Genomic DNA, 13,980 nt, shown 5'->3' with positions numbered 1-13,980 from the left:
TGAGTTTTGTATGCTATTCCACTCACTTTCCCCAATGTGATTGTCAGCTTTTTGCAGTATGCACATGCCAAGAATAACAGACCCACCACGACGGTGTTTTCTTGCTTTTGAATACTTAATCCCTCCCATGTACTGCTTGCAGGCATGCTAGTATTTGGAGCACAGTTGTAATGTCTAATTGTTAATCTGGCCTTTCCTCTGAAGGCACCTGTTCTGGGCATGCCCCTATTGTAGAAACCTGCCCTTTACTCTTCAGGAGTTTCCTGTAGTTAAGTGTACTCACTGTGGCCAAAGTTTAGTTATTGTTTGATGAGGAAGTTTGCCCTTTGCCGGTACTTGTAAATTTTTGGCTCCAAGTTGGGAGAAAATTGTTTTCAACTCTTTTTTTTAAATACCATTGCTACTTTGAAGCATGACATATACTCTGTGCTTTTATGAATTAGCACACATTCCCCAAAGGCAATAGACTATTTGAAGTAGATGAGTAGAAAGAGATATAGATTCAAATAACTGTTTCGTTTATAAACTTGTACAACTTCCATTGATATAGCAATGTTTAACATGGTTAAAATAACCTAGATTTCTTCCAATAGCAATGTCATTGGATAGTTTGGCACCAAACTGGACAAGACTATTATAACAGATGTTCAGAATCAGGTTTATTATCACTGAATTATGAAGTGAAATTTGTTGTTTTGTGGCGCAGTACAACGCAAAGACATGCAATTACTATAAATTACAAAATAAATAAATAGTGCAAAAAAAAACAATAAATGAGGTAATGTCTGTGGACCATTCAGAAATCTAATGGTATAAAGGAAGAAGCTGTTTCTGAATCACTGAGTGTGGGTCTTCGGGCTCCTGTACCACCTCCCTGATGGTAGTAACAAGAAGAGGGTATGTCCCTGATGGTGAAGGTCCTCAAATCTTCATCAAGGGGTTTGTTTTAAGCAAACATCTTGCAAGCACAGAGATGATGACATTTTATAGAATGAATTAGAGGGTACAGGGTTTAGGAAGCTGAAGGGAAACGCACGCAGGAGGTCAAAACTGGAGAAGCATTGAGACTTTGGTGGAGAACGCAGTGGAGTACAAATGAGCAATGCAAACAAAAAATTTAGTGAGGCAATATAGGTTGGCATTTTGATGGACAAACAAGATATTATGCATTATGGTACAGTTTTGGATTAGTTTATGGAAGTTAAAAAATGGGATTCTGGTCAGGAGTACATGGTAATAAATTGTATGAGAGGCTGCATTAATTGTAATTATAGAACATTAATATAATAATGTTGGAGACTTTATTTTCATCTGTCAACTTGTGATCACATTTGTGTTTTGTTCTTACTACAGAGATTCCAAAAACGGACAAAAGTTTTGAGGAAAGATTAATTTTTAAGGCTTTTCTGTTGAAGTTTGTGAATGCCTACACACCAATCTTTTATGTTGCATTTTTCAAAGGCAGGTGAGTGATTTGGCACAACGTGCACACCTTATGTTGTGTAACTAGGGATAGCATGAATTTGGCAATGCAAAGGTAACCCGAGTCACCATAAGCAGAATGGGATGGAACTGAGGGTCTAAAATCAGCAATCATATGAGATATCCCCTCAGCAGTATCTTTGGTACAACCATCTTCAACTATTTCAAGTGACACAAGAAACAGGAATAGGCAATCTGCCCATGAAGCCTGCCCTGCTGTTCAATATAATCATGACTGATCTACACCAGGCCTCAACTCCTCCTCTGTACCAGATTCCCATATTCCTCAATCCTCCATTCTTTCAAAAATCTATCTACCTCTACTTCTAATCAGCTAGCCTCCTTAAATCCTCAGGGCAGAGAATTCCAGAGATGTACCACTCTCGGCAAGAAGAAATTTCTACACACTATGGCTTGAAATTGCCCCCTTGTTCGAGATTCTCCACTAATAAAACAACATGACATCTACCCTGCTATACCCAAGATCTCGTAGGTTTCCGTAAAATCACTGCTCATTCTTCTAAACAGGAAAGAATACACACCCATCCTGTTTAGCCTCTCTTGACTGGACAGCCCTTTCATTCCAGGAATCAGCCTCCTTTAGAGTACCTCCGATGTGACCACATCCTTTGTTAGGCAAGGGGACAAAAACTGTGTGCAGTGCTCCAGTTGTAGCTTTGCCAATGCCCTGTAAAGTTGTAACAAAACTTCCCTATTTCTAAACTCTAACCCCTGCGCAATAAAGGCCAATGTATGACATGACCTTCTCTCCATCATAAGTTCAGAAGCAGAACTGTTCCCTGCCAATGTTGAGTTTCACTGGCAATTCTGAAATCCACATTTACATGTAGCAAAACCCCAGAAAATATTCAAACTTGGGCTGATAGGCAGCAAGAAAGACTCATCACTCAGCAAGAAAGATTCATCACTCATGAATGCCAGATAATGGCCATCACCAGTGAGAGGATCCTATGACCTCCTTTTGACATTCCCATCACCCAATCCCCCACTATCATTATCCTTGTAAGAATAACCAATGACTTAAGATGTAATTGGATCAGTCATAAAAATTGACTCCAAGAGCAGGTCAGAGGTTGGGTATACTGCAGTGATCAACTTGTTTCCTAACACTCCAAAGCCTTTCTGCCATTTACAGAGCACCAGTCAGGAGTGTGACGGAATAATATCCACCTACTTGTATGAGGGCAGCTCCAGCAATGTGCAAGTAGTTTGACAACATCCAGGGCAAAACTGGCCTCGTCTTCAATGACCACGATCTTGTGGTCCTATCTGCCACCCCAAACGTTCCATCATTCCACTGCTAATCGTAGCTGCAATAGTCCCAGTCACAAGTTCTGCAGTAACTATTAGACCATTGACTTGGCGAGTACGTCCCACATCCACAATCTAACACCCAGAAGGAACTGAGCAGAACGCCACGGTTTCCATAAATTGGTTTATTATTGTAACCGAGGTACAATTGAAAACTTTGTTTTGCATGCTATCCCCAACATCAGTACATCCAAGAAGTATAAGGGGAAAGCAATAATGGAATGCAAAAGAACATTACTAGTAATTCTTAGAGTCTTAGAATTTAGATTCTAAGAAGTAGAACAATTATAATAGGAGTAATGAGTAGATCCGCAGAGAGCAGCGTGCAACGAGTCAGCACGCCAACAGTTTCTCCATCAGCTCTCTCTAACTTGCGAATATGTTGCTATTCCTTCATTAGCTTTGGGTCTAAATCCTGGGACTCTTCTCTATTGACACGGAGAACACTTTAACCCCAATGACTCCAACAAGAAGGACTTTGCATGACAACGAGGAACAGACTAAATTCCAGCATCATCTTTGTCACATTAGTAAAAGTTATTTATGTAACAAAGGTAAAAGTATAGGGTTAGTGTAAATAGGTAGTGGCTGGTTGGTGCGGACCCAAAGGACCTATTTCTACATATGGCGTTATGCCAAAATGAATTCTAAAATGTTTTTAAGCAAATAGGGAACATGATATTTGAAAGTGATTTAATGATTGCTTCAGAATATTAAGGGCCACTGAACCCAATTCTGATGTTTTTTCTTCCATCTGAGTAGAATTTGATGCTCTGCTAAAGTGGAGCCATACTAAATATTATTTGTTTCCAGGTTCACAGGTCGACCTGGAAAATATACCTATATCTTTCGCAACATGCGCATGGAAGAGGTGATTTAATTCCTTGGTTTTTCATATTTAAATACAAGTTAAACTGGTGAATTGGTCATCTGGTTTAAGACTAATGGACAAACCAATAATGTTTGTTCTTTATCTTGTCCAGTGTGCTCCTGGAGGTTGCTTGATGGAGTTGTGCATTCAACTGAGCATCATCATGCTGGGCAAACAACTGATACAGAACAACCTGTTTGAAATAGGCATTCCGTAAGTATTTAAATGTATCCTGGCATATTGACTGACCAGTTAAAATTGTGGATATATTGTTTGAAGCTGATATTCCTCCAACTGCTTTTAGGTTTCCCATCAAAAGGCAGGGCAAGTGGTCAGTTAGTTCTCTAGCCTTGACCAGTGTTGCTTGGTAAATCACATTAAGTACTTGAACAGCCCCGACCCTTGTAATCAATGAGAAAGGTCTTGAATTCTGCTCTGTCCCTCTTTACTGATGAAAAGGGATTTGCTGTCGAAAGAGTAATAATGTCACTTAAAAGCTCTTTAAAAAAAATTTGTGAAATAACAAGCCATTGTTCAACATCATGAATCAGCTGATTATTTGGTTCCATTGAGGTCAACAGGACTATATTGCTGTATAATGGGCATTAATTGGAATAATGTCCATTTACCCATGACACATTCATAAACCAATAAGGCTGCAGTATTCTATGTTTCAGTTCATTTTATTCTTCAGATTTCCACTGTAGAATATTATGATTTTGTTTTGTATTCCACAAAATTGACATGGAGTCTTTGGGATTTGGTATTTCTTCAATCACAGGATGTGGACTCTGGCTAGACCAGTGTCTATTGACCATCCCTAATCACCCAGTTTAACACAGTGGATTTGGAGTTGCACGTGGGCAAATAATTTTAAAATATTATCTACTTGTGTAGGATGTGATGTTGTTGTGATGTGCTCAGAAAACTTCCACAAATATAACTTTTATCTTTTTTAGCACTTGGCCAAATCCAGTCTAAACAAAATGTCTGATGAATATCCTTGCCAAATGACCTGCATCTGCTCTGCAAAGCTCCTCATTATTCACTTGCCACTTCACTGCTTGCGGGTTATCAAGCATCTGTGTGTGACAAATTTTATCCCTCAGTCCAGCATTGCATCTCCACTATTTAGATCAATGTTTAAATCAGGAAGGGAGGAAGTTCTCAGAACAGTGGCGATGGGCAGGGGAGTGAGAGGTGCTGAGATTATAGGAGTAACCATGTGCACCTTGGAATCCAAGGTGAATGTAGCAGAGGAGAACATAGAAAATTGCAGCACAGTACAGGCTCTTCAGCCCACGATGTTGTGCCGACATCTTATCCTGCTCTAATATCTATATAACCCTTCCCTCCCACATAGCCCTGCATTTCTCTCTCATTCATGTGTCTATCTAAGAGCCTCTTAAATGTCCCTAATATATCTGCCTTAGATGTCCCTAATGTGAAGGCATTCTAAGAGTCAGGGGAATTCTTCCAAATGGAACTTGTGTCTGAATGAACTGTGGCCCAAAATGGGGAGGGAGGAATTTGACCCAAAAGCAAGTGGTGATTCGCAACTGAAGTATTAATTGTTTTCTACAAAGTGGCCCATTTTCCTTCAGTCCACCTAGATACAAATATGGAAACACACTGAGGTACCACCATGAATTGGATGCCACGACTACAGTTTAGATTTCCTGCCTGGACAATGTGAAATGATCTGTGATGAGGTGGAGGTCATAACTCGTATTCTGTGATACCAGGTCTGAAGTGATTGGTGTCTTCAGTTTTTCCAGAGTTTTCTCAAAACTGTAGAAAGCAGACGGAACCACATTTCATGTTGTGATACGAAAATGAGACTTCAAGCATCATTGAGTAGGAATGTCCCCTGCAGACAAACCTATCCCATCTTAATCTCATTGCAGGCATTTCTCCTTCTGATGGACTATGAAAAGCAATTTAACTTTCATCTTGTTCTTTTGGGCTGGTGAATACTTTTTTTTGGAAACTCCTGTGCCTTTTACTGGAGGAAGCAATGGAAAGGAGTAACAGAGTATCTCTGTGCAAGACGGTTGATTAAAAGACGAGTCATATCATCTGAGGCATCTTGTCTCCTTGTACATATTGTTTCAATTCCATTCCATTGCCAAAAACAGTGACCCAACAGTTATTTCCTGTGATGGTATCAACTCTTATGGTTAAACCAGTATATTTTCAAACAAATGGGAATTTAAAAACTTAACAAAATAACTTTAGTTATTACTCATTCGGTCCTTCACCACATACCCATAACTAGATCCTCATTTAAGCACTGAAAAACAGCAAGATATCATCTAGCTAAGCAGACCGTTGAATGCACTTTTGTTGTATTATTCTGGGAATCTTTGGAAGCCATTAAAGAAAGTTTGAACCTACTCCATGCCGATAGTGACCCTACCAGGGTATTCTGCAACACAGAAGAGCCAGAAAGATACAAGGCCCCAGAGATGACTGTCCCCACAGAGCTAAAAGCACAGGGAAAGCTGAGGAGAGCAACCTCGGAGATGTTTAGCAAGCCTCACAACTTGAAACTGCAATCTCCAGCCTATTACCTGCTAACATCAAGTCTTGTCTCTCTTTTTCACCTTGGAGGGCCTTCCCCTAGTACTAGCACAGGTGCCAGTATTTCATCTGGGTTAGGTGATGAGGCAGAAGGGGGTGGACATTGTAAAGCACTCGACTGGAGGCAGTGAGGGCAAAAACCTCTCACCTCTGAGCAAGTCGAAGATGAGGACTGGAATAGTCTGACCAGGGAGAGCAAACTTGTCTCAAACAAGCAGTTATGTGGATATTCCAAGTCCTGCCAAGGAGTTTCAGCACAATGGCTTGTAGTGTTAGGGAGTCTCCTTCCAACCTGTGCAGTATCTTTTGTCGAACTGTGGATCCGGGTGTGATGTTTGTGGATGTTATTAACTAACTTGGCCTTATGGTCTGGGATGTGGTTTAATCACAAATTCTGAGTAGAAGCCTACTAATGGATTTTCTGTCCTTTACCAGTTCCTTGATCCAAAAATATTGGTATTGGTTTATTATTGTCACTTGTACCGAGGTACAGTGAAAAGCTTGTCTTACAAACCAATCGTACAAGTCAATTCATTACACAGTGCAGTTACATTGAGTTAGTACAGAGTGCATTGACGTAGTACAGGTACAAACAATAACAGTACAGAGTAAAGTGTCACAGCTACAGAGAATGTGCAGTGCAATAAGGTGCAAGATCACAACAAGGTAGATCATGAGGTCATAGTCCATCTCATTGTACAAGGGAACCGTTCAAAATAGTCTTATCACAGTGGGTAGAAGCTGTCCTTGAGTCTAGTGGTACGTGCCCTCAGGCTCCTGTATCTTCTACCCGATGGAAGAGGAGAGAAGAGAGAATGTCCCGGGTGGGTGGGGTCTTTGATTATTGCTGGCTGCTACAACAAGAGGTAAAGACAGAGTCCAAGGAGGGGAGGCTGGTGTTCGTGATGCGCTGGGCTGTGTCCACAACTCTCTGCAGCTTCTTGCGGTCTTGGGCAGAGCAGTTGCCATACCAAGCCGTGATACATCCAGGATGTGACAAAAACTGAAATTGAGGCCACTTTGTTTTATGGGCAAGGGGAAGGAGCAGGTCTGTGGAATAGTTGAGCAATGAGCTCCTCCTCCATATCTGTTGGGGCAGTGTATTATGATGGTCCTTTGGGACCTATAGCAGTTCCCTTTATAGCTTTGTGTAGCTTGGACTGGAAAGGCAAAATGTTGAAGTATTCTCAGTTCTCCTTTTCCCAAATTTATGGAAAGCAGGTGAACTGAGGTTTGTCATGTTGAACCCTGAATGAGCCTTCCAGAATCATTTTAAAGCCTGCAAGACAAAGAGACTTAAGGTATTTAAACTAGTGTAAATCATCAATATTATTTACATATTTTAATGTGGCTTGTTGATAGAGGGAAATAATCCAGGTTCTCTGACCAGGAAATGTTCTGTAAAAACATCAATCAGAAAGCAAAGTTTACAGCAGCAATGAGAAAATTGTTTCCCAAATGCGCGCAGTCCAGGTTTAAGAAGGTCCTTTGTCACGATGATCGTTTGAACATTCAGTAATTTGAGATTGCAGGTCCCAACTAACTTGGCTTGGTTCCAATCCATAAAGCTGCTTCTCCAGAATGTATTTACATTGCTCTGTTTCCCCAATCTGTTTCTTTGATCAGTTCACTTTTTACATTTTGTTAATGTTTGTACTGTAAAATGTCACAAATTTACATTTTTTTTATATAGCTTCCAAAAATTGACTGTGGTAACGTCAGGGAGTTTCCCAGTCTCCTATTCTGTAGCCCAGCAAATGTCATTCTCCTTCCAGTATTCTGGATGTAATCATTTGAGGGGCAAAGTTAATTTTCTTTAACTTGGTCAGCATGATGCAAGATGATTATCTTGGAAGCTTCAAATGATTGCTAAAGGAGACAATCTGAGATGCAAGTCATAGTCTGGCTTGAGTCTTTAATCCCTCAATGTTAGGATTTCTTCCTGGTGATTCATTGTGCTAAAATTTAGCTCGATATGTATGGGTTTTGTCACTTATTGGATACAAATAAAGTACACCCAGCTTGGAGATGAGTGTCATGGCCTTCCACAATGGTCAAATCTTAATCCATGATTTTCGCTAAATGTTAACGCAAATGCGGAAAGACACTGCTGTGCCTATTCTAGCCTATGAGTTACATCAGGGGTCAGCTTTAACTGTGACCAACAGGCCAAAGCAATGTAGTGTTACCTTGGTTCCCTTTGTTCAAATCCAATTCATGAAATCGCATCCAAAAAATATTAGTTGATGGCAGAAAACCAAAAGTTGATATTTTGGGCGGCATGGTAGCGTAGCGGTTAGCGCAACGCTATTACAGCGCCCGCGATTGGGGTTCGATTCCCGTTGCTGTCTGTAAGGAGTTTGTATGTTCTCCTGTGTCTGCATGGGTTTCCTCCAGGGTGCTCCGGTTTCCTCCCACATTACAAAGACGTACGGGTAGGTTAATTGGGTTTAAAATGGGCGGTGCGGACTCATTGGGCCAGAAGGGCCTGTTACCACACTGTAAATAAAATATAAAAATTTTAAATTTATTTTAAAAACAATCTAGTTCATTAATAACCTTGGTATGAAACCCATTGCTACCACATCTATCTTGCACGTGACTGCAAGCCTATGGTGTGTGATCTGGAATGTCATCTGCATTGGCCTAGGGATGGCCACGGAGTCAAAGAGTAATACACCATGGAAGTAGACCATTCAGCCCAACTCATCCATGCTGACCAAGATACCCATCCAAGCTAGTCCCATTTACCTGCGTTTTGCCCACATCCCTCCAAACCTTTCCCATCCATTTACCTGTCCAAATGTCCTTTAAATGTTGTTATTGTATCTGCCTTAACCACCTCTTCTGGCAGCTCGTTCCATACGTGCATCACCCTCTGTGTGAAGAGGTTGCCTCTAGGGTCCTCTCTGAATCCCTCCCCTCCCACTCCTAACCCATGCCCTCCAGTCTTTCATCCCCCTCCCTAGGAAAAAGACTGTGTGAATCTGTCCCATCTGTGCCCCCCGTGATTTTATACACCCTACAAGGTCATCCCTCAGTCTGCCACGCTCCAAAGTCCCAGCCTGCCCAACCTCTCCCTATAACTCAGGCCTTTGAGTCCTGACAATGTTCTCGTAAATCCTCTCTGCACTCTTTCCAGCTTAATGACGTCTTTCTTATAAATTCAACTTTAAAACCACGTCCCCAGCTAATCTCCTGTGAAGTGATGTATCACTTCCATCTTCCTTACTGTGACAACATGGCATGGTATTATAACCTGTTCTAGTTGTAATCCAGGTGTGTTAGTAAACTAACCGTCTGTACTCTGTTCCAGAAAACTGAAAAAGCTGATACGATACATAAAGGCAAAAAGAGAGGCCAAACTGGAAACGGAAAGCAATTGCAAGATCCCTCGCCAATATGAATCAGACTACAATCTTGAGCCATTTGCTGGTCTGACTCCAGAGTACATGGAAATGAGTGAGTATATTTCTTCTTATTCCCATGCTTGGCTAGTCTGCATCAGGTAGGAACCACCTCTGCTCATGCCAGTGATCATTGTTTTTGTATGCACTTTATAGAATTGATTTTGTGTTGATATCATTCAGTAACACTTACACTGTGAACCCTGCTTTGCTGCTCAACGCTGCCATTCCTATGGCATCTTTAACATGGCACAAACATTCCAATCATGTTTTACAAGGGAGTCATCAAACGAAAATTGATGTGGCATAAGATGCCAAAGGGACAGATGACCAAGAGATGGCCAAAAGGTGGTTTTTAAGGAGAAGGTGGTGGTGAAATTCAAGGAGGGAATTCCATAGCTTTGGATCTTGGCAGCTGAAGGCATGTCAACCATTGAGCACACGGTGAGATTTGGAAGAGCACTGGGGAGCTGAAAGAGATTGTGACAGTGGGGCCGAGTGAAACCGTAGAGAGCTGAAACAAAATATGGATAATCCAGCCATAACTTCCAGATCCTTGAAAACTGCTTCAACACGCTATGTCTTTTATGTGCTGGCATTCTGCTGGATTTCTTTCCTTAATTCCATTTACATGCTGGCTGGGATCCATATTATATTGAGCTAAAGTGTTCCTTTACTTGAGCTGGTGATATTGCTGAAAACTTTCATTCTAGGTAAATGATTCATACGTGTTTCAACAGCAGCTTTCAAATCGGTTTCTAGCTTTCCCAAAGTACCTGTGGGCAATGAAGGACTCTTGATAGGTCTGTTAAGAAGGCGTATGGTGTGTTGGCCTTCATTAGTCAGGGGACTGAGTTCAAGAGCCGCGAGGTGATGTTGCAGCTCTACAGAACTCTGGTTAGACCACACTTGGAGTATTGTGTTCAGTTCTGGTTGCCTCATTATAGGAAGGATGTGGAAGCTTTAGAGAGGGTGCAGAGGAGATTTACCAGGATGCTGCCTGGATTGGAGAGCATGTCTTATGAGGATAGGTTGAGCGAGCTAGGGCTTTTCTCTTTGGAGAGAAGGAGGATGAGAGGTGACTTGATAGAGGTGTACAAGATGATAAGAGGCATAGATCGAGTGGACAGTCAGTGACTTTTTCCCAGGGCGAAAATAGCTAACACAAGGGGGCATAATGTTAAGGTGACTGGAGGAAGATGTAAGGGGGGGATGTCAGGGATAAGTTTTTTTACACAGGGAGTGGTGAATGCATGGAAAGCACTGTTGGCAGATGTTGTGGGGGCAGACACATTAGCAACATTTAAGAGACTCTTAGATAGCCACATGAATGATAGAGAAATGAGGGGCTATGTGGAAGGAAAGGGTTAGATAGATCTTAGAGCAGGATAAAATGTCGGCACAACGTTGTGGGCCGAAGGGCCTGTACTGTGCTGTAGTGTTCTATGATATGTAGTCACTGTTGCCATGCAGAATATCCATTTGGGCACAGCAAGCTCCCACAAACAGTTTAATGACGTGATTTTTTTTTTGCAAGACATTTATAGAGGTAAATGTTGGCTAGGTCACTGGAGGTGTACACGTCCTCTGCTCTTGATAGCAATAGTGCTGACCAAACCCAGGAGAATGAGAGGTTTGATATCTCAATCTGAAAGAGAGCACCTCTGACTCTGCAGCTCTCCCACGCTACCGTGCTACAGTGCCTCCTCTTTTGTGCGCTTCAGTCATTGGACTGGGGCTTGAACTTTACAATCTCTGAATGAGATGAGAATGTTACCAACTGATCCACCACTGTTGATTATATGCAGTGGGAAGGGCAGCCCACTGGCCCATCTCTAGGAAGGATGTCATTAAACTGGAGAGGGTGCAAAAAAAAGATTTAGGAGGATGTTACCGGGATTGGGGGGGGGGGGGGGGGGGGGCTGGAGTTATAAGGAGAAGTTGGATTGGCTGGGACTTCTTTCTCTGGAGAGTAGGAGGCCGACAGGATTGTAAAACCAAGAAGGTAAAAGAACCAAAGTCCTTTCCCCAGGGTAGGGGAGTCCAAAACTAGAGGACATAGGTTTAAAGTGAGTGGGGAATGATTTAAAAGGGACCTGAGGGGCAACATTTTCACACAGAGGGTGGTGCATTTATGGAACGAGTTGCCAGAAAAAGTGGTAGAGGCAGGTACATTATGACATTTAAAAGACATTTGGACAGGTACATGGATAGAAAAGGTTCAGTGGGATAAGGGCCAAATGCAGGCAAATAGGACTCAGTTAGGCACCTTGGTTGGCACAGACGAGTTGGGCTGAATGGCCTGTTTTCCATGCGTAAAACTCTATGAATCTAACCTCAGGCAAACAAAACAATAAATCTAATTGGATGCAGCATTTGGAAATGTCGAAAGATACGAGCAGAAGTGCAGTAAATTGGTTGCAGTAGCAATTTGGAGGGAAGGTACAGGTTATCACTCCCTCTGCAAAATCTTCTGGATTAAACCAGTAAGTAGGCGACAGAGCAGCCCAAATTCTACCTCATGCAGATGAGTGGGGGAATGGAACAGCTCTGGGACTGGCATAGGCTCTGTGATTCTCCTTTACTTCATGTGGAAATATGGATGCTGCCACCTTCCCTAACCCGGCACGGGATTCAAAAGGTGAATCTCACCAAGATTGCTCCAGCACAGCGGCAGAGTAAATGGGATGATTCAGCTTCCTCGGAGTCTGGCATCTCTGAATTTGCCGCAGCGTGCCTGGTGTTAGCCAAGTGTTCCCAGTATCTGAGATTACATTCATATTTGGCATCTTCAAGCTGGCTCATTGAAATTAATCAATTTGAAACAGAGATGTCATCCTCAGAAAATTAGGAATAAGTATTTTTGATGAGAATCAAACTGTTAGTAGAAATATATGTTGGGTGATTCTTCTAACTAAACTGTGAAGCATAATGGAGTATTGTGTTTAGTTCTGGTCACCTCATTAGAGGAAGAATGTGGAAGCTTTGGAGAAGGTGCAGAGGAGATTTACCAGGATGTTGCCTGGATTGGAGAGCATGTCTTATGAGGATAGGTTGAGCGAGCTAGGGCTTTTCTCTTTGGAGAGGAGGAGGATGAGGGGGACTTAATAGAGGTGCACAAGATGATAAGAAGCATAGATCGAGTGGACAGTCAGAGACTTTTCGCAGTGCGACAATGGCTAACACGAGGGGACATATTTTAAGGTGATTGGAGGAAGGTATAAGGGGGATGTCAGGGGTAAGTTTTTTTTTTACACAGAGTGGTGGGTGTGTGGAACACTGTCAGCAGAGGTTGTGGGGGCAGATGCAGATACATTAGGGACATTTAAGAGACTCATGAATGATGGACACATGAATGATAGAAAAATAGGGGGCTATGTGGGAGGGAAGGGTTAGATAGATCTTAGAGGAGGATAAAATGTCGGCACAACATTGTGGGCCGAAGGGCCTGCACTGTGCTGTAGTGTTCTATGTTTCTATGTAACAAACAAACTTGGAGCATAAAGTCTTTGTTGTGCCTGTTGACCTTCTAAATTGAATTAAGCATGGTTCACCACATGTCACAGCTCCTTAAGGAAATAGTAATCCCGGCAGCCCTGAGGTAGCAATTATATGACACACAAACCAGTAAGCATAGGCTGCAGTCAAGATGCAGTACTTAATTTTGTTTGCATGTTCTTAAACCCTGATTTTTTTTTTTGGTAATGTGTTTTATTTGTTTCCTCAATGCTCCTAATATGCCCTAGTTGTTTTCTAAAATTTGTTTTAAGGGTGCAGTCACTAAACGGATTCACAAATGTGTGAATTTCTGAACAAACCTTTAAAGTTGGCACCTTATTTCAGATCTGACTAACCTATTCCTGGCATAGCTACAGTACAGCACCTTTGCTCTGGTCCCTTGAAGCTGCCATCATTACTCAAGAACTGGCTTTTAAGAGGGGCTTGGATGGGCACATGAATGAGAGGAAAATGGAGGGATATGGCCATTCTGTAGGTAGGAGGGATTAGCTATGCCGGCACAACATTGTGGGCCAAAGGGCCTGTTCTGTGCTGTACTGTTCTATAATGAGCCATGTCCATCTTGGTATTGGTTTTTATTATGTGTACCCAGATACGGTGAAACGCTTTTGTTTGCGTGCCATCCAAGTAGATCATGCCATATGTAATACATCGAGTGGAAAGTGGGGTTCCCTGTGAGAGATGAGCTGATTCCATGCATCAATTTTCCAAATTCTCCAGTCTGTGTGTAGTTTTTTGTGTCTGGGGCACTATTCAACACACGGAAGCTACTGTTTCCAACATCTT

At 42.0% G+C, this 13,980-nt stretch overlaps 1 protein-coding gene and 1 long non-coding RNA gene across 3 annotated transcripts in view; one reads left to right on the top strand and one right to left on the bottom strand.

The window, feature by feature from the left end:
- Window positions 1–13,980, bottom strand: part of LOC127577710 (uncharacterized) — a 102,306-nt gene that overhangs the window by 15,842 nt on the left and 72,484 nt on the right. The gene's annotated exons all lie outside the window — the stretch shown is intronic.
- The window catches only part of ano1a (anoctamin 1, calcium activated chloride channel a), a 224,268-nt gene that overhangs the window by 177,717 nt on the left and 32,571 nt on the right, over window positions 1–13,980 (top strand). For both annotated transcript variants that reach the window (XM_052029183.1, XM_052029182.1), the window contains exons 17-20: window positions 1,354–1,465; window positions 3,628–3,685; window positions 3,798–3,898; window positions 9,585–9,730. In XM_052029183.1, coding sequence (XP_051885143.1) covers window positions 1,354–1,465; window positions 3,628–3,685; window positions 3,798–3,898; window positions 9,585–9,730 — 417 coding nt within the window. The remainder of the gene's footprint in view (window positions 1–1,353; window positions 1,466–3,627; window positions 3,686–3,797; window positions 3,899–9,584; window positions 9,731–13,980) is intronic.

The sequence above is a fragment of the Pristis pectinata genome, chromosome 14 (genome assembly GCF_009764475.1).
Source record: "Pristis pectinata isolate sPriPec2 chromosome 14, sPriPec2.1.pri, whole genome shotgun sequence".
NCBI lineage: Eukaryota > Metazoa > Chordata > Chondrichthyes > Rhinopristiformes > Pristidae > Pristis > Pristis pectinata.
The sequence above is the reverse complement of the archived record's forward strand: the minus strand, read 5'-3'. Positions and strand labels throughout refer to the sequence as shown.